The 26754-nt window shown below is 38.5% G+C and overlaps 1 protein-coding gene across 2 annotated transcripts; it reads right to left on the minus strand.

The window, feature by feature from the left end:
* Positions 1–44: 44 nt before the first annotated feature.
* On the minus strand, positions 45–25752 carry si:dkeyp-115e12.6 (centromere protein F). 2 transcript variants are annotated; one of them, XM_040015533.1, is made up of 18 exons: positions 25491–25752; positions 22335–22512; positions 21356–21552; positions 19838–19941; positions 19459–19523; positions 17947–18202; positions 14412–14602; positions 13173–13298; positions 12938–13066; positions 11142–11264; positions 10118–10253; positions 8250–9667; positions 6304–7164; positions 5443–5780; positions 5206–5305; positions 4245–4752; positions 3446–3574; positions 45–2729 (listed from the first exon to the last, which is right to left on the minus strand). In XM_040015533.1, the coding sequence occupies exons 2-17, from the start codon at positions 22494–22496 to the stop codon at positions 3459–3461; spliced, it is 4830 nt and encodes a 1609-aa protein (XP_039871467.1). In that variant the 5' UTR covers positions 22497–22512; positions 25491–25752; the 3' UTR covers positions 45–2729; positions 3446–3458. The 2 variants fall into 2 exon arrangements, with proteins under 2 accessions (XP_039871467.1, XP_039871465.1); XM_040015531.1 differs by having other exon boundaries at positions 17947–18205.
* Between the last annotated feature and the right edge of the window lie 1002 nt (positions 25753–26754).

Raw genomic sequence — 26754 nt, forward strand, 5'->3', positions numbered from 1 at the left:
AATACAAAGCACACAGCCCAACATAGCGCTCAGAGAGACAGCGGTTTAATAAAAGCAAACCTTTTATTCTAATCACAAACACAACACAGATACATTCACATAAAAGTGTCCAAAACAAGGCAACAAATACAATTTAAGTTTCCCCACTCAGGGTCAGACCTCGGCGCCAAAACACTACAGATCCCAGAGTTATGAAGGCGGCTGAGAGTGAGGTGAGGTGTTTGCGTGTGTGTGTCACAACTTTACAAACAAAAAGTACTCTACCATTAAATAAAATGTAAACATAAAAACAAAAATCGCTCCATTTTAAACAAATGTGACGCAAACTAAAAATCACTGGAGGAAAGCACAGCCAGGGTTAAAGGAGAGATTCACTGTTTTTAATATAGTTTACTTTAAAATTATACTCATATCTTGTTATCTATATAACCAAATAAATGGCCACTTCCTCCTGTCCTTAACAGCAAAGCATTTCATAAATGGCTAAGCTGAAATTAAAATTGGAAGCTGGACTTGTAAATGAAATTCCCTCCTTTTGTTTCTTTTTGATTTAAGCTCACCTTTCTCTGGACATTTTCTAACCTATAAACATGAACTTTGGATGTTCACGTGGTGGGTCACACCAGAATGTAAAAATTCATGTGTTCATTCTAGTGGACTGCAGCAGGTACTGTACTTGCAACATAATAATTCTGCATTTTCTTTATTTTTGGTCCATTTTTGGCCCAAACATTCTTACCCACAAATTTTATAACGAAGGGCACAATCATCATTTATTATCAAAGTTGCATTATTCACTTTTATCTAACTTCCTTAAAAGTTGATACAAAGAGAGAGTCATGGGTGTGAATATATCTTCAGAAAAAAAAGTGTTGGTCTAAGGTAAAAGAATAAACCTGACTATCTGATTATAATGCTATCCAGGGAAACTTTGGGTCCTGTCAGCCACGTGAGTGTTACTTTGACACATTAACACCACCCTTAACATGGTTGCCCATCCCTATTACATTGAGAAAACTTCTCTAACAGCTCGAGGAGCATGGCAAAGTTTCCAAATTTCCCACATCTAAATCCAATTAAGAAGCCGCAGGACATGCAAGAAAAATCGAGATCCATGGAAGCCCCACTCAAATAATCTGCTGTCAACATCCTGGTGCCAAACACCATGGACACCCCAGAGGTCCAGCGTCTGTGCTGAGAGCTTTGTTGAAGGCAAGAAGGGAACCTTAATGTGGCTGAACTGTTTACAGTGACATAGCCAAGTAAGATATACTAATATGCAAGTTAGCATGGGTGTTGGTGTCATTTTGTCTGTTAAGCCAAATGTCAAGGGGGTAAACAGAAGAGCCGAGAGAAAACAGAAACTCTCCAGGAACTGTTCTGACTGACTGGCATCCACACAGCCAGCTGGCACGCAAGTAGCTATCGCAACACAAAGAAAATTTTATGAATTAGTTCTGGAAATATGGCTGCAAGTGTCTAGAGTAAATATTCCACAGAGTCAGAGTCTGTTCAAGGGTCATACCAACCTTTGGTACCAACCTTACCAAACTTAACTACAACATGCAACTCCTTCAATGTACGTGAGGACCTGTGAGTATAACTTTAAGTAGAATTAAGAACCTATCCTTTACCAGATCAAATCCTGTAAACACAATGGTGAAAATCTGCTGTTTTAGGGTACATAACAAACTTGACATTTCTCCCAACTCAACTACAAAACGATTTACATGTTATCTACAAATGTGCAAGAGAAAAAAGAAAATAAATTAAAAGCTATTCATTATAAGACACCAGCTTAGTTCATCTAATTCTAACAAAGAAAAGCTTCACATGTTTAGTTTATGGGAATTTTGTTTTGTGTAACTACTGAGAGTGCTTTAGTGTAAGACACAGAAGCAGAGCGGGAGAGGGAGGAGAGTGGGAATGCAGTGTGTATCACCATACATGGAGCGGAAACCAATCCAGGTTACACTGAGTCATAGACAAGCTTATCCCAGTCTCTCTCTATCCCCCCCACACAGAGACAAACAGAAACACCAAGATAGGGACACAAAGGTGCAAATTCACAGCTAATAATCCATACACTCACACTATGTTTTCACACATTTTTTTCCTAACACCTCCCCTCTACGAAAACACATTCAAGTGTCCAAAAATAAGCCACCTGAAATGGTTTAAAGATTCAAACATATTTGCCACAACAGGCCTTCCTTGGCTTGACCCTTTTGAAAAAACAAACTTATCTTGACAAGTGCTTGTTTAGAAAAACACCAACTAGGCACCGTTTCATGCAAAGTAAGAACGGGCTAGGCCCATAACTTAATTCTGAGTTACGAAAAACTAAACAATCCCTTTGGAAAAGTGGTTCAAGAAACATCAACAAGCATCACTAAACCACCACCTCAGTACCTAAATATACAGGTGGGTGTAAAGTGACACCATTGTGATGGACAGCAAAGTCTCCATGTGGTAATTTGTGGATAAACTAGAGGCCATTAAAACATTTTTGGATCCACAGGGGAGGTGTTTATTCTGTCAGTGCAGGTCTAGTTACCTGCACACACACGTAAAGAAGTCCACAGCTGATTGCAGCTTTTTAAACTGCTCCTGTGTTTGTTTCAATGTTTTAATTGCTTTGAGTCTGTTGTGCAGCAGCTGTTGTCCATTATTCAGGTTCATGGTAAAGCCAGGGTGAGTCAGGTGTTTCCAACAGGTCTGCAAAAAACCTGTATGCAAAAACAAGAACATTTAAGGCAGTACTTTAGTCCTGGATCAAATCCACATCCCTTTCAACCGATTCAACCAAGTTATATGGAATATCTCCTGATTTTCCTTTGTTATGATAAATATTAAAGGCTGTGATGATTTCTTCCCTGTTTAGAATAAGAAGCATATTTTAAAAAAGGTGTGAACCACCAAAAAGACGCATGACTCACATGGTGATCTTGTTAAATTAAAAGCAACCAGATAAGCATCAACATTTGTTTCTGGTTTCTGTATTTCACATAAATTCTAAACTATTGGTGCCTGTGTGTTTGCACTAAGTAAAACAAATTAGCTTCAAACCTGAAAAAAAAAAACCCAAAGCAAAACAAACAACAAAAAGTAGTGACAATAAAAGTATTAACAGCTTTGTCCTTAAAGTAAGTGAGATCCCTCTGCTGGAGACAGGGAGTCATCACATTTGCCCCACTTATCATGACAGATTTTCATCTTCCCCCTATAAAGTGAATGAGAGAGACTAAAATATGCAATTATGGACCAGACATGGGTGTTGACCGAAGTTTGAACCAATTAACCTTTAGAGTTGATCTGGATCTACTTGATCCAAGGACTTGGAGGTATATTCTTACTACCTGATTTTTTATTTTATTTTTTGTTAATATCTTGGGATGTTAAATCTATTTGAAAATGTTTTTTTTAAATAGTGTCTGGAGTTTACCTCTTGCTGTGTTTTAATCCGTCTCGTCCTGTTCTGCGTCTTTCTGGGAGACAGGTACTACAGCGGTGCCCAACAAACCTCTTCTCACAATATAGGGACATGCAGGACCACTGGGAATGTCAGCAAAACCTAAAGGATGGAGAGGGGAAAAAGGCGGAGGGTTAAATAAAAGAGTTAGTAGAAAATAGATCAGAGTGGGAAAGCACAGAGACAAGGAACACATAAACAGGAAATCCACAGGGAATCAAACACTCAGAGACTGTATGTACTTAAGAATATTGTTAATAAATTAAACCAATTTTTAATCCAATCTATATTTTGAACTTTAAACTGGTCACACAGTACCCAGGAACACAAACTGAAAATTGCCACATTGCTTACTTACTGTATTTATTTACTTGTCACTATCTTAGAAAATGTGTTAAATATCCAGACACAAGTAAGCAGAAGCTAAAAGTTGAGCTGCCATGTAAGTGAAGCTGTTTGGGGACAAAGAACAGGACACTCTTGTCTTGTTTTCGGGGGTTGTTTTAGTAAACCTACTGGCAAATAGTGCTACAGCTTGGGGGGTAATATAATCACTCAAAGGTGCTCAAAGGAATATTTGGCTCACTAGCAGTTATCTGCTTCACTATTTTAACCATGTAACGTTTCAGCTTGCAAGCTGGAATCAACTGGTGACTCGGCTGTGAGAAGAATTTTGTACTAATTGGTAAAAAGGTTTTACGCAACTCCCTCCAAAATAACTTTAATTACTTTTCCATATTTCACTCTACAGGCCCACAAACAACAAAGTTACCTTTCATGACGACTTCCGGCAGGCCGTAGGGTTCGTATTCTGTGTCGTCAAAGGCAGCTGACAGCTGCGTCCTGTTGCGGCGAATTCTTTCAGCCAGACGTGCCGGGTCAGCCGGGATGGGGAAGGAACCAGAAAACAAGATTTTGTCTGACGCCGCCTCCGCAGATAACTGGACAGGAGACACAGGAGGGGAATCCACTGAACCTTGTTCTTCCTCCTCCTCAGTCTGAGTGTTAACACATACTGTTGAAATGCCACGAGGATTCAAACTCTCCTCTGTCTGACTGCTGACACTTTTCATTTCTATCTTGACAACGCTGTCTGAGGAATTAGTCGTTGTGTTTAGTTTGGCTTCTGTTTTGGTCGAATCTGGCTCACAGACTTCGCCTGAGTGATGTTGAGCCATTTTCTCCAATGTCATTTGGATGAGTTGACTGTCTCTTCTTACTTTTGGACAATTATCTGACCATTGTGTGAAGTTAATCTCCTGGTTTTCTTTTTCAGATTCCTGAGTCAAGAGATAAAACAAAGTGACTTAAGAATTAATATTTCATCTGGTAGACAAATAAACGCATATGCCTAGGATAAAACTGAAAACCATTGCATTTTATTCAGTACTGAGGGCAGACAGGTGTTTTAAGTTCAGGTGTAAAAGTAAAAATGCTTTATTTTATAGGTAAACAAAACATCTATTTTAAATGTCTCTAATATGATAAGAATTTCTATTTACAACAGGAGCAGCTCAGTTCTGGCCCATTTATTATTAAAAATAAATTTCCCCAAATATGTAGGCTTACTTCTCTACAGAAATGCCTTTATGTGCACTGGCTAAAAGACTTCCTAGATTCCACTAGCAATTATCTGGAATTATTAAATTTTTTTTTCATTGTAATTTACACTAAATTACATAATGACAATTAGCCGCCTGGTACATAAGTGAGTGACAATTTATAAAAATCACCTGGTCAGCCGTGGCAGTGTCCTGTCTGTATTCTTGAAAAATTTCAGCAGTTTTAAAGGGATGGAGGCTCTTTGGTTCCTCAAGGTTGCTGTTCTGCAGTCTTGTGGTAAAACAAGCAAAAGTTAATCCCAGCTGATACCTGTACAAATATACTTAATATATGCGTTTAACACACACAGACACAGAGGTGTGATCAGTTACAAGTTATCTCTGTGATTGCAGAGTGTTGTGTGTTACCTGGAGAACAACATGCGGCCCTGAAGTCTGTTGGAGGAGCAGGAAACGAGTAACTCGTCTTCTCTGATGACTGTGATGGTTTCCTGGCTCTTCTGTCTATCCAGTGTGGGTGTCTGAACTGAATCCTGAACAGGTAGAGTTTGAGGCGAGCACTGGGTCATCTCATCTGTTTGCTCCTGGTTTGACTGGGACTGTGTGACAGCAGAGGTCAGTTCATGGGTTTCACATTCCTCAAATGTTGGTGCTGTTTGGGAGGCCAGTCTCCATACAGCAAGCTCCTCTGCCTGCTGCTGGGTCTCCTCAGAGAGAGCTCGTACCCTTATCTGCAGTGCCTCCACCTGGACAGAAGGAGAATGACAGTAGACTGAATCAATCGGACATAAAACTTAAATATAAAACAAATAAAATCCACAACATTATTAAAAAAGTAATTCTATATTCAGCAATACAGATCTTATTGAATATTTTAATGTCGTAAATCATTTGATACTCATACTGCGAAAGAGTCGTATTAATTTGTCCAATTACAATTTAAGCCCCTAAAAATAGGGGAGGGTATCTATAAATATTTGCAATTTCTAAATTATATTTTTGTTTAAGCCCTTGAGTAGAAAGACTCTACTTCAACTGGATTTTAACTGCTTTATATAAAATCTACTCTGGCAGCGTACAGAGCCAAAATGATGAAACTCGTGCCATTACCCAAATATATCCACTAGTTAAGACTACCATCTAGCGTCTCGTTCTCCATTAGCCCACCTGTATAATTTTAAGTCCTATACAACTAACCTATTATATTTTTGTCACTTTTCATCTTTTCACCTTTTCACATAACTGAAGGAGAAAAATCACTGCCGTTACCTGTTGTTGTAGTTGAGTTACATGCACCTCAGACATTTCCTCCAGGTCTTCTTCAGTTCCTGTGTTTATTTGGTCTTCCTTTTTTAAATCTTGTCCTTCATCTTCTTCCTCATTCATACTTGACTCCAGTCCCTCAGTCATGACGTCATTCAGCAGACTCAGTGTCCCGTCTTCTGCCAAGCAGGACAGTGCAGCGTTTGGTGTGTTTTGGATTTGTGTTGGATCGTCTTGATTTTCAGCGTCAGTCTGTAATGTCGGGTTTTGTGCGTCAGAGATGGTCAGGCCCTCAATTCTTTGTTTCAACAGCTGATTCTCCCGTCTGAGAGTGAGCAGTTCAGTAAGGATATCTGCTTCTTTTCCGCTTTGACCGCACTGAGTCTCTACCATCACGCAAGCAGAGTCAGGGTTACTCTGAGTTTTGTTCGAGTCTATAGATTCGGGATGCTGGTCCCCTGTTTTATTAGCTTCTTCACTGCTATCAGGTGTTGCCGTTTGAGTATCACATGTCTCTGGCTGACTTGGATCACACTGTGCTTTCAAGTCACTCTCAGGCAGTGACTCTGCAATTAGACAGGTGACTCTACTCTCCGTTTCCTGTTTTAGTGAGAGCTCTGAATTCTCCACCGGCTTCTCATCTCCCTGTTCTTCACTTTGTATCTGTTCCTCCACCTCTTTGACCATCATCTTCACCTCATCCTTTTTATCATTCTTTAGTTCATCCAGCTCTTGCTTGCATTGTAGTAGTTCCTGTTTTTGGCTTTGGAGGGCGCTCTCCTTCTCTTGTAGCTCAGTTAGAAGGCCTGCAATGTGCTGACTCTGCTTCTCAAAGGCCATGGTTAGCTGCTGCGTCTGACGTGTCACCTGACAAGAAGAGAAGGTTGGAAAAAAAAAAAAGAAGAAGAAATGATGACTAGAGAAAGTAAAAATACCACGGGGGTCTGCACTTCACTGGTCACAGCTCACAGCACAAAACACATTTTAAAAAACCAAACCAAAGGCCTTTTTCTTAACCAATCTTACTTCCTTGAGGAAAAATGTGTATAAATGCAGTGAATTTGCTGTTGTAAATTTAAATCATTATAACCACTTGTAAATCAGGGCCACACAGAGACTCAGGTCACCTTACTGGATATGCAGAGTTTACTTTGCTTCTATCAGGACTGATGTTTACCTTCTCAGATTAGCACTGAACTGATACCCGAAGTCTTCTTATCTATCTGCTCGGGTTGCATTTAAACAGTTTGCAACTGTTTTATTGACTCCTATACTTTTCTGTATTTTCTTTTTCTTTTTTACTGCCTGCTTTTTGTTTGTCTTTGACTGGCAAATCTTAATTAACTCTTTCGTAACCTTTAGTGGCCATCTTATTTCTTAAATAACTTACAGAAGGAAAGTAACACGTCTGATTTTTTTTTTTTTTTTTTACTTCAGTGACATCAGTGATATCGATATAATGATATTCTAATTTTAATATTGTGCTTTACAATAACACGATTCATACACTGCTCAAAAAATAAAGGAACACTTTATTCTTTTCTTTTTTTTTTTTTTAGCTTCAATGTGATTCAACTTCAGGACTATTAATTTGGTCGGTTAAGTAGCAGAGAGGGAGACATGCAGTTACGCTAGGAGTGCTGGACAGAGCCATAGAAGGTTGTAACCCATCAGCACGACCAGAATCTGCTCCTTTGTGCAATGAGGAAGAGCATGTGCACTGTTAGAGTGCTACAAAATGACCTACAGTGTGCCAACTGATGTTTTCAAAGTGTCCCGTAATTTTTTTGAGCAGAGTATGAATTCAAGATTTAGCGATAAACGAAAGTACAGTGATGAGACATGAATTAAGCTGTTCAGAAGTGCAGAACATTCGAGAGTGACTGTTTAATACAGAAATACTTAGGTTTGAGAAATTTAGTGCACTAATCTCTATATCCAGCATCATTTACCTGGCTCTGCAGGGCCTCCAGTTTAATCTGACACTGATTAGCGCGCTCTGTCTCCTTTGCATTCTCATTCTTCAGTCGCTCCACCTCTTTCACCAAATTAGAGGCTGTAGGCTCAGCCTTCTGGGGGTCTGAGGCTATTTGGCCCATCTGAACATCATCTGACAGAGGAGAGTGCTCGGCATCTATCACATTGCTCTTTTCTTGGATGATGCCTGCTGCTGTCTGAGAAACAAGCATGTTGTGCTGGTTGGTGGACTGGCAGAAAAGGAGGTGCTGCTCTGGTGAAGGAAGGAGTGCGTGGCCACAGCTATTGATGTTGGAGTTGAGCTCGTCATCACGAAGAGTCAAATACGTCAGGGGAGTGTTTGCATCTGTGTGCTTCTCTTCTTGTGTGTGTTTTCTTTTTTGCTTCAGTTCTTCCACTTGAGCTTTAAGTTCTGCCACCTTCATGCTCAGCTGTTCCTTTACATTAGCATCTGTGTTTATTATTTGGCTTCTCTCCTCTTCCTCTCTCTTTTTTTCTTCTCGCTCTAAAGCCAGCTGAGCTTTCACCTCCGCCAGCTGTTTTTTAAGCTGAATATTAAGCTCTACCATTTCACTCTCCCTATCTTGTTGTTCTTTGTTTTTCTCTTCCTCCTGCTCGCTTCCCCTCTCCTTTACACACTCTATGTCTGCCTCCAAAGCAGTCATCGTCCTCCTCAGCCTCTCTGTCTCAGCTCTTTCAGTCTCCAGTTGTGTCTTCCATTCTTTTTCTTTCTCCTCTTTCTCTGCAGCCTGGCTGGTGTGTTTGCGGCTAAGCTGTTTAAGGCGGGTCCTGGCTTCTGTCTCAGCTCTTCGTTGGGCTTCCAGGTCCTCTAGTCGTTTCTGCAGTTCTTCTCGTACATCTTGAAGCTCTGAACGGAGCATTGCATTCTCCTTTTTGAGGTCTTCAGAGGGAACGGTCTGCTCAGACTTCTTGAGAGCAGGTGTCTTTTCTGCAGAAAGGGTCAAATTTTGTGTCTTAGGTGAGTGCTCAAGACTGATCATTCTATCAAGATCTTTAGCGTTAGAGTTGTTGATGGGAGTATGAGAGACGTCACATTCTATTGCCTCATTTATAACTTTGTTCTCCTCTTCATTAATTTTCCCTTTGTCTCCTGCTCTCTTTAAACACTCTGAGGAGTCTGGGGAGATTAGGGCACTGATGTGTTCCGAGTCAATTCCTTCTCCTGGCTCTCTGTCAGAAGGATAAGATGCTCTGATATCTGTCCTTCTCTCCTGTGCATCCTCTTCTTCCCTCCTCTGCTCAGCTCGGTTTGAAGAAGGCCTCTTGGTTTGGGCTGACGGTCGAGGATAATGAGGTGAGGAAGACCGAGATGAAAAACTCTGTCCAACAGGGCAAAACTGCACAGATTGTGGAGGAGGCGCTGACTTTTGCTCTAGAATTAAAAGGAAAAACATTTTTAATATGTACAAACAAAAAAACTTAATAAACATGTGCTCTCTTTCTAATAAACATGTGCAGTAGTGGAAAAGTTAAGTGTATTTTTAAAAGGATAACATTCATCTATCACTAACCAGCAGAGAGCAGCACTGGGATAAGATTTATGCGTGAAAGACATTGAGTATATAACTGTCATGCACAATCTAGGACTCACCCTCTTCAGTAATCAATCTCCCTTTTTTGCTGCACAAAATAATAAATTACTACAGGGCAGCATTATCACAATAAGCCCACTAAAGGACACCAGTACAACAAGCTCATGTTAAGCATGTGGCCATGTGAGACTCCAAAACCCTGACTCTTGTGGAGGGAGGAAAGACAAGATACTCCAATCTACCATGACTAATAAACAGATTTGGCTTCGTCCCCACAGTTTATGCCTCACCCTGTAGTTCTTTCAGGAGACACAGGGTGTCAGCTCGCTCATCTGCAAGTCTCCTCCCCTCCTCTTCCAGAGCTCGCTCTCGCTTCCTGCTCTGCTCCAGAGTCACAGCCACGCCCTCTGCCTCACGCACAGCTTCCTAATGCAAAGAGCAAAAATAGTCAAATGAGGTGGGATGAATCCAGTCAAATCAAACTTACTGATTTTTAAGTGTTCAGCTTAGCTGGAGGGAATCTTCATGACCAACGATGGACTTTTAAGGCCTCTTTTTCAAATATCTGTCAGAAAATTTGATTGATTTCCAAAATATGTCTGCCATGACATCTTTAATGTCAGTCTATATTTTCGACCTTGTGATATTTGCACTATAAATATTATCAATTGTGCAAGAAGACTGCCAGATGAGGACATGCTGTGTGTAATATAAATGGATTAAGAGCAACCCAAACACAGTGTCTCAACAGCTAGAAACCACAAACAAGCTACAGATGAAGGCAGTATTAGTATGAACTATGTTGCAAGCTTATGAACATGTAAAGAACTGCTACAAATTCTAAAAATGTGGGCGTTTTACATCTTCTGCACTCTCAGCTTAGCGGGGTGCAATACAATAGTAAATGTTAATTTGGAACCTGCACAACAATAGCAAATGTCCTTGCGCATCAGAAAGGCTTTACTAAGACTTTTAATCATGTAAAGTTCATTCCAGGGCCTGTTGGCCAAGGTAAGTCAGTGGGCACTAGTGGGCACTACAACAGACAGCCATTCAAAGGCTGTTTTCTTGTATTTGTGTCAGTGTTGATGTGTGTAGTATTACAAGTATTACAAGACACAACTAAATAACAGTGAGGATAACGCTAATCCGATATCTTTAATAAAACATAATGATGGAGCTGGATCCACACTTATTGACTAACATATGGCACATAAGATGGTCATTACCCATTGCTCATCTAATGAATAATTAATGCAGGCCCTGACTCCTAACAACGTCTGCATGTATCAGTTGATGATCACTATGTGTTACCGTCAGTTTGGCTTGTGTCTGTGCTTCTTTCTTCTGGCTCTCCTTCAGCTGTCCCTCCGTCCATTTCAGTTTCTCTTTCAGAGTCTCCAACTCTTTCTCGAGCGCCTGCTTCTGTAGAGAAAGCTGACAGAGGGAATAGCGAAATAGTGAGAATGAATCCAAACAACACAACAGAGAAGGTATTTAAAAAAAGAAATTAAAGTAGGGGGAAGAAAAAGCAAAAACCATAGGAGAACTGAAAAAAAAGGAATGACTTGTTTGCCTTGTTTCAGGTGCAGGAATGACAGCCAGTGAAGGGAACAGGAAGCAGGACAGATATCGATGTGTCTAACATATCCTCTGCCTCTCTCAGGGTTATCAGCAAAGACTCAAGTAGATTAGCTTCCCACCAGTTCTCATCTAAAAATTCTACACATTATACTCATATAACTGTATATATGTAGCAATATTGTGATGTACTGAGTAAATTATTTGCTAATTAATTATTTTTAACTTCAGTGTAGCTCTTTAAAGACAAACTTTTTTGTATTGGTCACTAATTAGTCACTTGGTTTTGTTACAATATTGAGTGACCCAGTAATTCTCAGTCATTGAAATGTTACATGTAGTTTAACAACCAATCAAATCTGAAAACATCTGATACTGATTTTATCAGCTCAGTGAATTTCAATATATGTAAAAAGAATTAAAGAGAAACTATAAAACACATTAATCAGGTGTTGGATTCTCATAACTGAAACTTCATGCATGCACAAAAAAAATAAAAAAAATAAAAAAAAAAATAGTACGACGCAAATTCCACAAAGGCCTGTATAAAGTGCTCGTTACCTGCAGCTGAATGTTGCTGACCTTGTATGTGAAACTGTGCTTCTATTGTTAATTTACACAGTATAGCTTTATCAGATACAAGATAACACCTGTGTGGTTCACAAAGAGCTTACAGTAAGGTTTAAAGGACACTAGTAAAACTGAATAGCTATTGTTAAGACGGTATTTATATATACACAGAAGGTTATGGACTAAATTTATTTTCTTAGAGATTTTTTTTAATCTAATAAAAAATTAGTGCCACATCATTCCTTTATGTTAAAGACTTCCAAAGTATAATTTTTTAAAAAAGGTTTTTAACCACAAACAAAATTTGCACTCTGCATTCATGCAACATGCCTTAAAACGCTTCATACAAATCTTTCACCGTCATCCCACAGCCACTGTTTCACGCCTTCTTTTGCTGAGCACTCCATTTCTCACACACAAGTTCCAAGTTTCCGAGTGGTTCAAGCTTCCATAAACAAAGAAAAACTGAGCGGTCACACTGTCATTACCTTCTCTGCTCAACCTTTCCACTGGGGGAGAAACCGAGAGGAGAGGAGGACGAAGCGGAGAGGAGAGCAGGTGGAGGGGAGAGAAATCAGAAACACAGAGTCGAAGACAGTGAAAAAGAGAGAGAGAGAGAAAACATCACAGGCACGCAGAAAGTGTGGGAGAAAAAGTGCGATAAATTCATTGACCTTGGGTCCATATAATAAAAACAGTCCCAGGACAAGCAAAAGGTAAGATGGGAGAAGGACAGAGAAAGGAAATACTAAAAACAGGAAAGGTAATGAATGTATAATAGTATAATTATAAATAATAGCATAAACAAAAACAGTATGTCATATCTTTTTGGTCCTTGGTTTCCAGTGCTGATAGCAACTTTATCTTGATAAATGCATTTGTATGCATGTTAGAGGACTTGTTGGTCTGGTTAATGTGTAATATTTTGAGCGTATACTTGTACATGTGTGCGCATGTACCTTGTCAGCCTGTGCCTGCAGGGCATTGTGGAGCGTTCTAGCTTGTTGAAGCTCCTGGTTGAGCTTATTCACTTCCTGTTGATGCTGCTTCTCCAGACACTGCCTCTCCTTCTGAAGCTCTGTCAAATCCTAGAAACACACACAAAAAAAAAAAACCCCAATAGAATCCATCAATCTATGGAAAAAAGGAAATCAAATGAAAAATGCTTTTCCCTTGCTTTGATGTTCATCTCACCCTCTGATGTTGTTTCTCCAGCTCTTTGGTACGCTGTTGGTGTTGCAGTCTGCTGCTTTCTGCATTTTGCCTCTGACACTTAAGCTCCTCTTGTAGTTGCTTCAGTCTTTGCTCAGCTCCCGACGCCTGTCATGGGAAAACATATGCAGCTCTTTACCCGAGTTTTGCTCTATATGATACATCTGATATTACTTAACATCAGGTACATGCTGTTCAATGTCAGTGAAAACTGATGTGTTTGACTTCTTATCACCAAACCAAATCTTTTGCATTTAATTTGCTTATGACTTGAGATGATTAAATCTCTGAGAATTTTGTCCTGATGCAAACCAAAGTTCCAACTTATAGGCAGTTTTAACACATACACTCCATGTGTGAATATGAGCATAAATTGCTGTATGTCTCTCTCTGGGCCCTCTGTTAGACACGGGTCTTGCCCAATGATAGCTAGGATAGGCTCAAGCCACCCACTACCTTGAAATTGAGAAGCACTAAAAAAGCTGGATGGATGAATAGATGGAGGGCATAAAACACTTCATAATGCTGGTTTAGCTATACAAATAAACATTATTACTGTTATTATTCATTTGTGAGAACAGCTGTAATCATTTAGCACTGTTAATGGAAAAATTACTGAGGTTTTTCCTCGTGAAAACAAAGCCTACAAAAGAACTCCTCCCAAATCACAACACTGTAACAGTAAGATAACTTCGTGGGTTTTAAATGTGTGTGCTTGTGAAAGACACTGCACTCACACAGTAACTAAACTGTTTAAATGGCCAAATGTTTGTGTTTACATTTTGTAAAACATAATTATGAGTCACTTCCAGGATTGCATTTATATCTTTTAACACATCGGTTACATTTTTTTTTCTTTGGTTGACTTGCTTAGTTTATTTCAGTCTTTCAACTGTGATTCAGAACGACCTCACACTGAGATGGTATTAATTAAATCGGGGAAGCACAACCTCACAACTTATTCGTACCAGATGGTTTTAGGCTGCTTTACAACACAACAGGAAAAAGGACCACCATTTTTCCAGTTTTTTCAAAGAGCATGTTAATATTTCAGGGAAGACAAATGTTTTGTTAAATAAGATCAACACCTCTGCCATGTCAAAAAAAACACCAGAGCATCAGGAAAATATGGAACATTATCACTGAAATGAGATGTTTGTTTTCAGCAGTAGTACTAGAAGCACCACTACCTGTAGCAGCAGTATATGTGCATGTGTTTACCCGTTCACTGTCCTGGGCCATACGTGTCTGTGCCAGGCTAAGCTCATTGGAGACTTTCTGCAGGCTGAGCTCCTTGGCGGCAAGCTCCTTCTTGGTTTGCGCCATTTCGTTCTGTGTGGACTTCAACGTCCTGTCCTTCACCAGCAACTCCTCTTCCAGAGAAGACATACGGCTTTGACTTTGAGGCGACACTGACAGATGGACAGAAAGAAGTATGGTTAATAATTTCAACCATCCATTTTCATCCACTCATCATCCTGTTACCAGAGAATGTTTATAAATTCTGTGTTAGTCTCATAGAGATAGGAGAAAATTTATAAGCATTTGTTAACTAATATTTATACTTTTTTTCAGAATTTAAAGAGCACCTTTAATTAAAAAACAGTGCTCACAATCAGTGAGCTGGGATCATAGAATGGCAGAATGGTGGCTGAGTGAGTGGAGAGTGAGCAAGAGAATACAGGTGAATGAATAATTGCAAAAACAAACAAATCCATTTCCATGACCATTAAGAATGTCTTGATTTCTGATAAAACAAAACAAAAAAAAACAAAAAAAAAAACAAAACTGATGGCTGACAGTCAACAACACTTAGGGTCACAATCTATACACACTGATGCAATGAATCAAAGTTATAACTCTATATGATGCACTTAGATCCAGCCTGGGGAGGAGACTGATAATAAGGATAAAAATCAATTGTGTGCTTGTGATGCATTGTCAATATTTTAACTGTCCCATTTTAAAATCTCTCCAGACATATATTTACCTACCAAAGACATAAATATAATCACATTTTTTTCCATTGCTAATCTAAAAAAGAACAATGTTTTTTTTGCTACATACAACCCCAAGTATAAATCCTACCCACTAGCCAGAATAAATCCTAAACTGTATGTTCTGTTATCAGGAGAAACATGGCTGCAAAAAGGCACACCTAAAGTAAACATTATAACCCTACCCCCACCCCTCATGCCAGTGTCCCAGCAGCTTTTATTGTTTCATATTGACCTGTCTCCTTCCTCCCCTGAACAAACACAAAAACACCCGGTGAGAGCGACAGTGTTACATCACAACTACAAACTGCAGTAAGAGTCACTCTACATCATGAAGCCGGCCTGGGAGCAGGCAGAGGAATCTCTGGCCAGTCATTTCTACACAACCTCTTATGTAACGAGTGCAGCTGAGGTTACACATGTGCATGAGATTCATGGTGACAACACTGTTCACTTATACTGATGTTGCTGTCACTCTGAGGTAAACCAAAACTGACAGAATTTCGTCATTTGGACAAAGCTTATAATAATATTTTGAGTGAAGTGGGCAACACATTTCAAACAGAGAGACCTCGCAGTGTTAATTATGGCACCTGCCAGCAATTTTATCTATTGTTGTTATTATGTAAATTAAACAATAAGAGTTCATCTGACCTCAGTTTGCTGTACATCGGTCCTTTATTTAAATCTTTATTTGGCTTAGAATTAAAACCCTCAGTATAAACTGACCATTCGCTTTAAGTGTTTGCTGTAATAAACCCAGGCCCTGGAATAGCCTGTCTATAGACACAAGGTTGGTTAGCAATGTCAGCACCAGAGGTTGTACTATAAAGAGAGAATAATGGTATAATTATGGTAGACTGGCTATTAGAAAGGAGTTTTGAAAATAACAAACTAACAAAGTATGAAAAGATCACAGTGGTAACATTTTCTGGATAATCATAGATAAAATCAAATAATGCATGCAGCATGCACATCAGTGAAAAATGAAGCAAATGCAGCGGTGCCTTAAAGCTGCATTTTTTCAAATGTCTAGCAGGAGGGTGACTCCTTTGGGTGACCTCAGTAAAAACTTTCCTGATGACTTTACAGGCTCAGTAACTTGTTTCAGATCATCTTACTATTAGACATAAAATCCATGAACTCCTACAAGATAGGAGTGGAGCAACCAAACTTGACAGACAGGTACATTTCAGGCCTCTGAAGAATCTTATCTATATAGGATCATGGATAGGATCAGGTCATGATGTTGTCGAGAAACCTCAAAACAACAGGCTAAAATTACATTAATAAAGTAGAGCAGCACAGGAACACCCTGGCGCGCACGCGCGCACACACACACGAGGAATTTTTCCTACTCAGAATTTTTTTTTTTTTTTATCTTCAATTTAGTTATTTAAAAGCAACAACCAACACCCCTATTTCTTTTACTTGACTTATTGTGACTAAGTATATAAGTTTGTAAAAACAAACAGACCAAACAATATTGCTGCATGGGCATGTACTAGTATTATTAGTATTATCCAGTTTGCACATTGACTGACCACTTATCAATAACGTAAGAGTAAGAGTTCGCATCCAAGATAGGAAAAGTGAAAATATTCAATTTGAGTGATTTAAACAGTGTGACATCACAGTGGCTATATCAACATAACATGCCTTAATGTACGGTAGGTTAAGATGATTTTATTTTACTTTAAATATATTTTATAAGGGTGACACAGTTTAACAAATAAAATACAAAACACGAACCTTTTATGTATTACTGTATTATTGGCAATTTGCTCTAACTGTGATATATATTCTCAGCTGAAAGCAGGCAACCTGTTGAGGCTTGCTTTAGTGTTACCACCAAAGAAAACCATGCAGTCTAGTAGTGCAATCTAGATGTTACCTACATGGATCCTGATTTGCTGCAGTCAATTTACATTTCTTTGATTGAATCAGAAATTGAAGTGATTTCTATGCATCGCTCATCATGGAACGATATCAGACCAGGGTTTAAATTTAAGAGCTCTAATGTTCAGCTGTAAAAAAAAAAAAAAAAAGAAAGAAAGAAAAGAAAAAAAATTAAAGAGTCAACTGACCCCTTTTATGCAAGCACGAACGAAGCCTAAGGAACCAAGCCTAGATTAACAAAGACAGTTGGTAACCACTGTTATCGTAGAGGGGATTATATAAATACATACATTTTTAGCACTCTCCAAATAGGTTTTAGAACCATAAAAAAAATCTCATAACTAAACAGTTATGTTAATTGAGTCTTCATTCACTGAAGCATAAAAGACATTTTTTTAAATTGAATTTATAGACATAACAGGACAATGCATAAGTTTCTCTAAAACAAGGTAACCAAGTTTTTGCCTTTATTGGGAAAGGAAAAATTGTGATTACCAAAGCAAACTCTGATTGTGGTTTTAGATTTTGTTAATTTTGCTAATGTAAAAAAGCCTGGGTAATGTTTAAAAAAAAAAGAACAAAAAGTCAAATCTGCTCCTTATTAAGTTGCTGTGTGTGCTTTGTTGCTGAAGACTGCAAAACATCCAAATGAAAATCTAAACTTTGAAATCAGAGGGTGGTTTCACAGCAGGGGTACTGAGTTAAGTAGATAATAGCATATCCATACTGGCTCCTGTTGTTATGGTAATCCAGCTAGGTTTTTAATCTTGTTTTAGGATAAATGCTGCTGGCCTGAGTTGCGTGCGTATATATTTGTAATTTGCAAATGGATAACACAGAGTAATTCCATCCCCACTCACTGTCTGTCTCTGTCCTGCGGTCCTTCCCATAACCCCCCTGCTCTGACAGATGATTTGTGACATCAGAGGACGGCATCAAAGAGGGAGAGGGCGGAGGTCGCCTCCTTGCTGCAGGTTTTGTGTCATCCCGTTCCCATGGAAACACACCCAAGGGAGTGGAGAAGGTGTCCGATTGGACGGGTGAGTGGCTGTGGCGTGTGCTCTTGTGTTGTTGTTGTGGCAATGAAGGTGTGGGTATCTCAGAGAACTGAAGCCGCTGCTGAAAGGATGAGAGAGGGTTTAATCAAAGACAAAAAAGAAAGAGGAGCAGCATGAGCAGGAAGAGGCTCGACAAAAACAAGGCTCAAGGACTCAAGGTTTTACAATCAGACTAATGCAACTAAGAATTACTAACTGCTGTTTTATTCATAACTCAAGAGAAATTGCTTCAGCGTGCACAGCACCTTTAGTATATTTCAAATGCTGCTTCAGGATGAGAGATCATGAAAGAAAAGTCAATGTTCAGATGTAAGAGCACAGACTTGCTGTTACATTTTCCTAAAACTTTTCTTTTGCCTGCCAGACCTGTACAAACAAATGCAGCAGCACACTATGATGAACGTTGGGAAATAATACAAGCAGGTGAAGCAGGGCATAATTTTACTGAAACACTCAAACCAGCAATAACTTAGTAGCTTGTCTGAGTAGTGAAAGCCTGTAACAGCATATTCCTCTGTACAAAGTTAAAATAAAACATTCCACAGAAGGTGCACTGAAGTACATATTATTATTGATGAACCTGGGACAACGTAATTTGTATTAAACCCATAAATAAAGTCATACTTCTTAAAAAAATACTGGTCTCATTTTTTAGGAATAAACTTATAAATTTCTCACCTTTTTAAAGTTTTTGGTCTTCAGTTAAAAATGTGTATATAAAGTTAGATTTGGTCATCCTTTAAAATTTTTGATAACACTGCCAATCTTATCCTTTCAGCTGACTACTAGAAGAAAGAACCTTGCTGTTAAACAAAGAGCTGTGAGCCAAGGTGTTGTTTTTAACATCTAAATTTAACCAGAAAAAAAACTCCATTATAAGGACAGAACAACTTTAAAATACGAATTCTTCCTGTCCTTATCACAAGGCCAGAATGAAATTTGAAAAATACAATAACACCCTGATAACAGACACTGATGCTCTTTAACCTACTATTAAAAACTCTTAACTACATTGTCATGTTTAAAAATAGAGAAATTAAGTACAATGTTGTTTCATCTGTTTTTTTTTTTAAATGCACCATGTGCTGCAGTAGTTCACATTTAAGAAACAGTTACAGCCATCTGGGCCACTTATTTGGAAAGACTTAATTACTTAAGACTAAAAGGAAAACTAATCAAATAAGGAGGGATGTTTTGCTTTGCTAATAAGACAGTTAAATCCTCCAAGTAGAGAACATCAGCTTTCAGCTACAATCCACAGCAGTCTTGGATTAGCTTACACATAGCTCAGTGTGAGAACATGTTCAGACTTACTCGGATGTGAGGAGCCCGGCTCTGCCCTTCATCTCTGTGCCCCTGTTTCTCTTCCTGTCGGCTCCCTACAGGGCAAAAACAAAGCATATGGACTGAACTTAGTACCTACAACCGATCACAAAAACTGAACAGGAACAACAGCTGTAAATTACCAAGTGGTTTAGTGACGAGAGGAAAGACAAACAAACTGTCCTTAGAGAGTAGAGGGCTGGGAAAGCAATGTAGCTCAAGGGGGTTTATTTATATCCACTGCTCATTTGGGACTCTGGTGGTTTAACTATTTAATTCTCTTAACTGTAAAGAGTTTTAATAAAATATTAGAAATAAACTGCCATAGAGATTAAACCAATTAATAATTTTACAGTTTAGAAAACTGTACCATTGTGTTCCCAGGGCGAGCCTGTATTCCAGCAGGGAGTAGAAAACAGAGAGGTATCTGGTGACCTGATGCTGTTCTGCAGCTTCTCTAGCTCGGCTTCCAGCCTGCCACAGAAAGAAGACACAGAGTGAAAGAGTTTAGAGTGGGAAGAGAAATGGAGATATTTCTTACAGGAAACGAGGGCTGAGGTCAAAAAGTCAGATTTGCTTAGTAAACATCCTAGCTGAAGGACGAGATCCAGTAGTATATGCAAAAACAATGATAACAGCTGGCTGAATTCTCTACAAACTGAGAAAAGCTGTTCCTTCAAAATGTGGTTTAACTCTTTTAGTCAAGGTTACACTAAGCTATCACTTATGAAAGAAAAGTATGCAGTTTTTTACTGACTGGTGAACCTCTGCTCATTTTTACTTCCGAGAAACTGTCAATTCACCTAATTAGTTCAAAATGTTCCTCCAGCTGTTGCTATTTAGAACCACCCTTCTTAACCTTTTTGATCATCAAATTCAATATAAGCTAATATAAGCTAAATAGTAAAATGTTAAAGTTGAAAAATATGACGTTTTCTATGTTCTACTGTCAATAAAAATGGGCTTATGAGATTTGCAAATCATTGCATTCTGTTTTTATTTACATGTATATGGTAATCAGTAGTACTTTTCTGTTTTATACAATAACCTGGTAATATAATGAAAAATCAGAGGGGATGGAGCTTTCACAGTTGCAGCTCCAAGACTGTGGAACAATATGCCACCGCATGCCAAGCAGGCTCCTTAACTTGTCATTTTAAAATCTTGTTTACATACTTTTATTCCCTGGCCTTTGACCCAGTGTGATATGCTTACTGTGTTTTTAAGTTGCTTTTTATGTAGTCCTTTATTGTTTAACTTCTACAGGTCTTATTCGTGTCAGGTGTTTTTTTTACCCTCTGGCCTCTGTTCATCTTTTATGTTTAGTTTTATTGTACAGCACTTTGGTCAGACCTGTTGTTGTTTTTCAAAAGTGAATTATAAACAAAGTGGTATGGTAACCATAAACAGTTAGTGTACAATACGCCAATTAATTAATTAATAAATAAATAAAGCCACTTGTATGCAAATTACTGGAACAGAGCAGAAGAAAACATATCTAACAATTACTTTGGCTAATGCAAGTATCAGATTGAATAATATAGGGACTGTACCCAATCAACATCCAAAAAGCTGACTGGGACATCTCCATTTAAGACAGCTTCCTATACTATCAAAATGTAATGTCTATTGTCTGATTTTTAGTGCTGCATGTAGTTCCAACAATCAGTTTTAGTTTTACCTTCCAAATCCCCCCTTTTTACCCCCCCCGCCCCCTTAAGACAGATTGTATTTAACTATCAAGTTTAATTCAAACTAAGTTATCCTAAGAATACCAAACGTCACTATATTTCAAACATTCAGTGAAAACAATACATAAATACCAAAACCAGATGAATTTAAAATTGAGAGAAGCTTCTTGCCTCTGTGGTTTTTAGCTCATGCTGACCTTTTGATTTCCTGGGTGAGTTTGTTGTTGAGGGTACGAGCAGCATCTAGCTGGCCCTCCAAAGAGCAAACTTGGGCCTGCTTAGTCTGAAGCTCCTGCGTAAGACGGTCCCTGCTCGTCACCGCTGTCGTGGCCTCATCCCGAACGTTTTGGAGCTCTCGCTGCACCGACTGCAGCTCCACACGTACCTCCTCATACTTGGCAGAAAAAAGGAGGAAAAAGGAGAGAGAGGGAGAAGTATATATTTAATGATTATTTAAGGAAATCCTGCTACAGATGACTCACCCTTCATGACAATATTTGCACAATGTTATTTAGAGAAGATTAAAATTACAGGAACTGTATTTCCTTGAAGAGCAACATGTAGGTCAACTTTTTCTCTACATAAAATTTCTTGAAAAGCTAATGCATGATTTTATTCTTTTGTGTAATTCCGATGAAAAAGTGTGCATTTAAAGAAGCACTCATAAAAAATACTAATTTCCTACAGATTATGTAATTTTTCTGTGGTCTGCCTAAGCGCTCAATGCCACAGCAGGTGGCAGGAGCAGCTTCCTGAGCCAGTGCCAGTGGATCCATGGTCAGCAGTCAGTGAGAGACTGAGCTCTCACTGATCACAGAGATACTACTTGTTAAATTTTAGATAACTTCCAAATTGAGCTTCCAATAAGAAGATTTCCTAATGTTAATCTAGATTTAGCATATTGTTTTTGGAAAAGGCAGCATTACATCAACCATAATAGGTACTAGGTGGTGCAGTAGTTAGTACTACTGTCTCACAGCAGCAAGGTTCTTGGGTTGAACCTGCTGGCTGACTCCAAAAATCCAGTCCAGTTCAGAAGCATGACAAAGTTAGATGATTTCTTACAGCCTTAACTAAACTTGGAAAGTCAACAGTACCAAATCACAAAGTTACTAATACTTGTGTTTCAGTTATTTGTCATGTAAATTGTGTGAGGAACAGTATAAGTGTTCATACTTTCACAGTTTGCTTCTCAAGGCTTGTATGGATGTTGTCCAGCTGCAACTGTTTCTGCTTGTTTTCCCTGGACAGCCGTTCATGATGGATTTGCAGCTCCTTCACCTTTTGCAGGACCCGTCCAGACAGCCCTACTGTCCAGTCCTCCTCAGCCCAGCTCATTTCTTTCTGCCTGGGCCTGAAAGGGTGGGAAAATTATATCAAGAGCTTGAATCAAAGTTCATTTTTATTTAATTCCCTCAGAAGAAAACATTTCCTTTTTAAACTGAAAGGTCACTTGGTTTCTAAGCACTCAGGGTGACAGACTGTGCATGGCTTCACAAGGCATGGTACTACCTAACCTTTCCTATTCTTAGTTGGCTGATCCAGAATAAGACAGCTTCTAAAGACATGGGATTTACCAGAACAAAGAGGAAGTATAGGCCATTTATAATCCCAGTCATATACTTATATGTGGCCTGTGTTATAATTAGTCATAAAAATGCTTCCTACCACTAATTTGTCAATCTACTTCTACAATTTTTTATATTTTTTATTTAACATGAACTGGCCTATTAGTGTGGCAAGAATAAAGGAAGGTTGTGAAATCCATGCATGATTAAGTTTCAATCTTTCATATATAAACAAAACAATGTAGGTAAATCAAATGCAAATAGTACTACAGTATAATTTATTACGAGTCATACCTAAATCAACTCTGCTGCTAAAATAAATGTAGTAACTTGAAGGTTAAGTGCGTATGCATGTGTTGGTACAGAGGATTCAATTGATAGCATGTATATCTAAACAAGCTTCAATCATGTCTGCCTTTGACTCCGTCCTGTGTTGAATGTTGCTAAGGCTTTGAACCCTCAGGAAGAAACTGGTTGTCACTGTTGGGCAGCTGTGACTCAGTGTTTCCCAACACAGCCTTCTTGCTACGCTCATGCATCACTGAAAGCTGAAAGTAAATATAATCTCTCTCAAATTTCAGGTTTACATCAAGGTTCTTCCTCAGACAATGCCACATCTGATGGCTGTTTTAAAGTCTCTTGTTCAAAACATTGCATTTGCAAGCACTTTGTTAATACAGACAAACAACAACAACATCACCTGGACACGGATAAGCAGAATTAAAGATGAGAGCATTGGAATGAAGAAAAGCCTGACTGAAATGGCCTGAGACAAACTCACAGAGGTTTATTAAAAGCTCAGTTTGGACTTGCATTACAGCCTCAAGGCTGTCAACACCAAACTCACATAGTTTCTGTCATAGCATACGTGTCATGTCACTAATTACCTGCTTCTTGGCAGAAATACCCGACTATGACTGAGAGGAGCCAGTCACATAACACCCAGAGTGACTACAAAGACTGGACAATAACACTTTTGTACAGGGGACTTAAGTGTCTTTTCAGTTTCATTAGGATGACATGCCAATCTGAGCATTACTGAAAACAGTATACTGGTGCACAAGCTGAGTAGTGTTAAAGGCAGCAACTATCAATTACTTTAAGTAAGGATTCATCTGATTAATCACTATTAAGCTATAGTTAATATTTTAAATTACTCAGAGTGTAAGTGTCCCCATAAAAGTAAATTAACATTTCTAATCGATAAAAATATAACATAAAAGAAAAGTAGAGTTTGAGAAGCCTCGACCTGGGAGGGTTAGGCAACTTTTCTGTTTGATAGTTCAACATCGTTCATATTACTAATTACAGGTTCTAATCAAAGACCATGACCAGTTGTTAACTGCCAGGATTGGGTTAGATCTGCAGGTGATCTTGAGGTTGAAAATCTGGTTTTTCATGCAGTGCTCGTTTCACAATACAGCACATGACTGTCAGGGTGAAATTACAGAACTTTTTAGTGTTTTTGTTCCACAGACAACCTAAAGTCAAGAAAGAGTCAATAGTGGACAAGTGGTCTCAGGCACATACAGTCCTGTGACAAAATTGTCATAGGACTTTATGTACCACTGTACTTTCTTTTTCACATGATAGTAAAACATCATATGTTGTCTTTCCCCTGCTCATATCTATTTCCTCTTCTTTCAAGATGGAGAAAGCCATTCAATATTTCATCTACCACAAGTTAGAAAACAGGCACCAACTTCAAACTAATAATTAATACAACAAATTGTTTTTTTTCTTTCCACTTTAAAACAGGCAGAGAAAACAGAAGGCCTTATACAAAAAGTAATGGCATGACAAAAGAAAGCAACTCTTTAAAAAACAAACATCAGGGGATTAAAAGATTAAAAGACCATGATCAAACATGTGATGTTAAAGAATGTGATCATTTTATGCTATTGCTCAAGACACCTTAATAAATAAAGTATTGAATGTCAGTACACAAAAAAAGAGATGAGATATACAATTAGTACATTACAGCAGATAAAATATGAATACTACATTCGGTCGTACTGATCCATTATAATGTCATCTGATATTTGTTATCTTTGCACTACATTTAGAAAGCAATTTTATTTCTGTTTTATTTTTCTTCTGTTTATACTTATCTGACTTTAATCTGTATATAACGGGAATATTTCGTTTGTCATATTGTATTCTGTTTTATTTCACCGAGTCACACCATACTTATTTAAGTTTATAAGTAGGCGTTTGGAATTCAACGTTATAACAGCTAAAAACGTCAAGCTTTTGGAATAACGTAGATCTCATCGTAAACACAACCTACAACAGAATACCTCAAATAAAATACACGATTACAAAAACAAAACAGCCCCATAAAGGTAGGATAAAACAAAAATCTCAAAGATGAATGTTATCCACACACACTTTGGAAATATAACCATTAATTTCTAATTAGGGACAAACGCACGTCGTCTCAGGCAGTCTCTTAATGAGGTGGACATGTGCAGATGTAGCACAATAATGATAATAATGATGAGGAGGAGGAGGTGGTGGTGGTGGTGGCAGGGAGCCAGAAGCTGGACCCTGGCCTGATCACGAGGTTCAAAACTCAACGAGAGAAATGACAACTTCAAACTAAATCTCACTTTAACAGCCACGGAGGTAGAGAGTGAGTAACAGCCGCAGTAAGACCAGCCGAAACTAACTTTTCTACCGCCTATTAGTGTTTGTTGAGCGCTGAATGACACACAACTGTAGCGATGATGCTACCAGCTAGCCACGCAGTAAAGCTACTTACCATTCACTACTTCAGTTACAAAGGGCGCCAGCCGCCGGGGAGGCGCACACACTCTCACACACGCAGGCTCTGTTCCCGCTGTTAGAACCAGGCTCCGGCTCTTCACTATTCGGCGAAGATACGTTTAAGTTTAAAGCGAGAGGAGCTAGACGTTAGCGTTGACTGACAGTTTTCATAGGTTGAGACGAGATGCCGCACGTCTCGTGCAGCTGACAAGCCGGAGTCGTTGTGGCACGAGGCGGAGCGGGGCGGGAGCTGGTGACGTAGAGGCGGAATGTTTTGGGAAAAGTCCTCGCGGGGGTGTGAACCTCTGATGACCCCTAGCGACGTCCATTGCCAGTGGAAACATGATGCTGCTAATTTAACTGTTGCTAACAAACTGCTCTGTATTTTAATTTTATACATTCTTTATATATTTTATTTTTATGTTTAATACTAATATGATAAATAAATAAAACTAGTAAAAATTATTTATCTTATGCTATATTAGGACAGTTTTTTTTCTGTCCTGACTTCCTCCCTTCACCTCCAACAAGTTGTTGATTGCACAATATTGTTTAAGTTAGTTTTCAGCCCAAGGAACGTACATAACCCACCACACCTGAACTATACATAGAATCTAAAAAAAACAACAATCTGCAGGTTTTAAATTATTTTTGTTTGATGTTAACAGGAGATTAGTAAAGAGCTATTGAGTGTGGGTTTCCTTGTCGTTGTGTTTCAGGGCATTTTTCTTCTTAATGTCTATTTAAATGATGATCAAGTGACCTTTTTCCACAATGTAGTGTTTGCTTGTCTCATATTTAGTTTAACTGTGTATAATAATAATAATTTTTATTACATGACTATTATAATAAATAATAACAAAGTATATTACGCTATATAATAATATTTGAAACTGTAGTAAATGAATTAGGAATTAGGTATATAATACTTTCAATATTAAACTGCAGCAGAAACACACACGCAGACACGCACACACACAGACACACATATTCACTGACCAACCAAAAAACAACCACAAACAAAAACACTATTAGAAAATATGGTATTAGCAAAGAAATATTATGAATGTAGGTGAATAAAGTGCAAAGTTTGCCTGATTTATGAAAGAATATACAACATCCTTAAGTATAATTGTTGAACAGTTGTACAACATGTACTTTAAGAGATTAAAATGGTATTGATAGAAAAATATTTGGTGGATACATTTTGGGATGCTTACAAGTAAATAAGCAAAATAGCCCAATGATAAAGGTTTCTT

The sequence above is a fragment of the Simochromis diagramma genome, unplaced genomic scaffold (genome assembly GCF_900408965.1).
Source record: "Simochromis diagramma unplaced genomic scaffold, fSimDia1.1 OVJJ01000685.1, whole genome shotgun sequence".
In the NCBI taxonomy this organism is placed as follows: Eukaryota; Metazoa; Chordata; class Actinopteri; order Cichliformes; family Cichlidae; genus Simochromis; species Simochromis diagramma.

What these genes read in the sequence shown, in the direction of transcription:
- si:dkeyp-115e12.6 (XM_040015531.1), bottom strand. Translation starts at nt 22,496, where the DNA reads ATGAGCTGGGCTGAGGAGGACTGGACAGTAGGGCTGTCTGGACGGGTC. An exon ending in TGGCCCAGGACAGTGAACGG is followed by an intron (nt 13,299 to 14,411) that starts GTAAACACATGC and finishes TTCCCATGACAG; the next exon opens with GCGTCGGGAGCTGAGCAAAG. An exon ending in TAACTCAACTACAACAACAG is followed by an intron (nt 5,781 to 6,303) that starts GTAACGGCAGTG and finishes CCTTCTGTCCAG; the next exon opens with GTGGAGGCACTGCAGATAAG.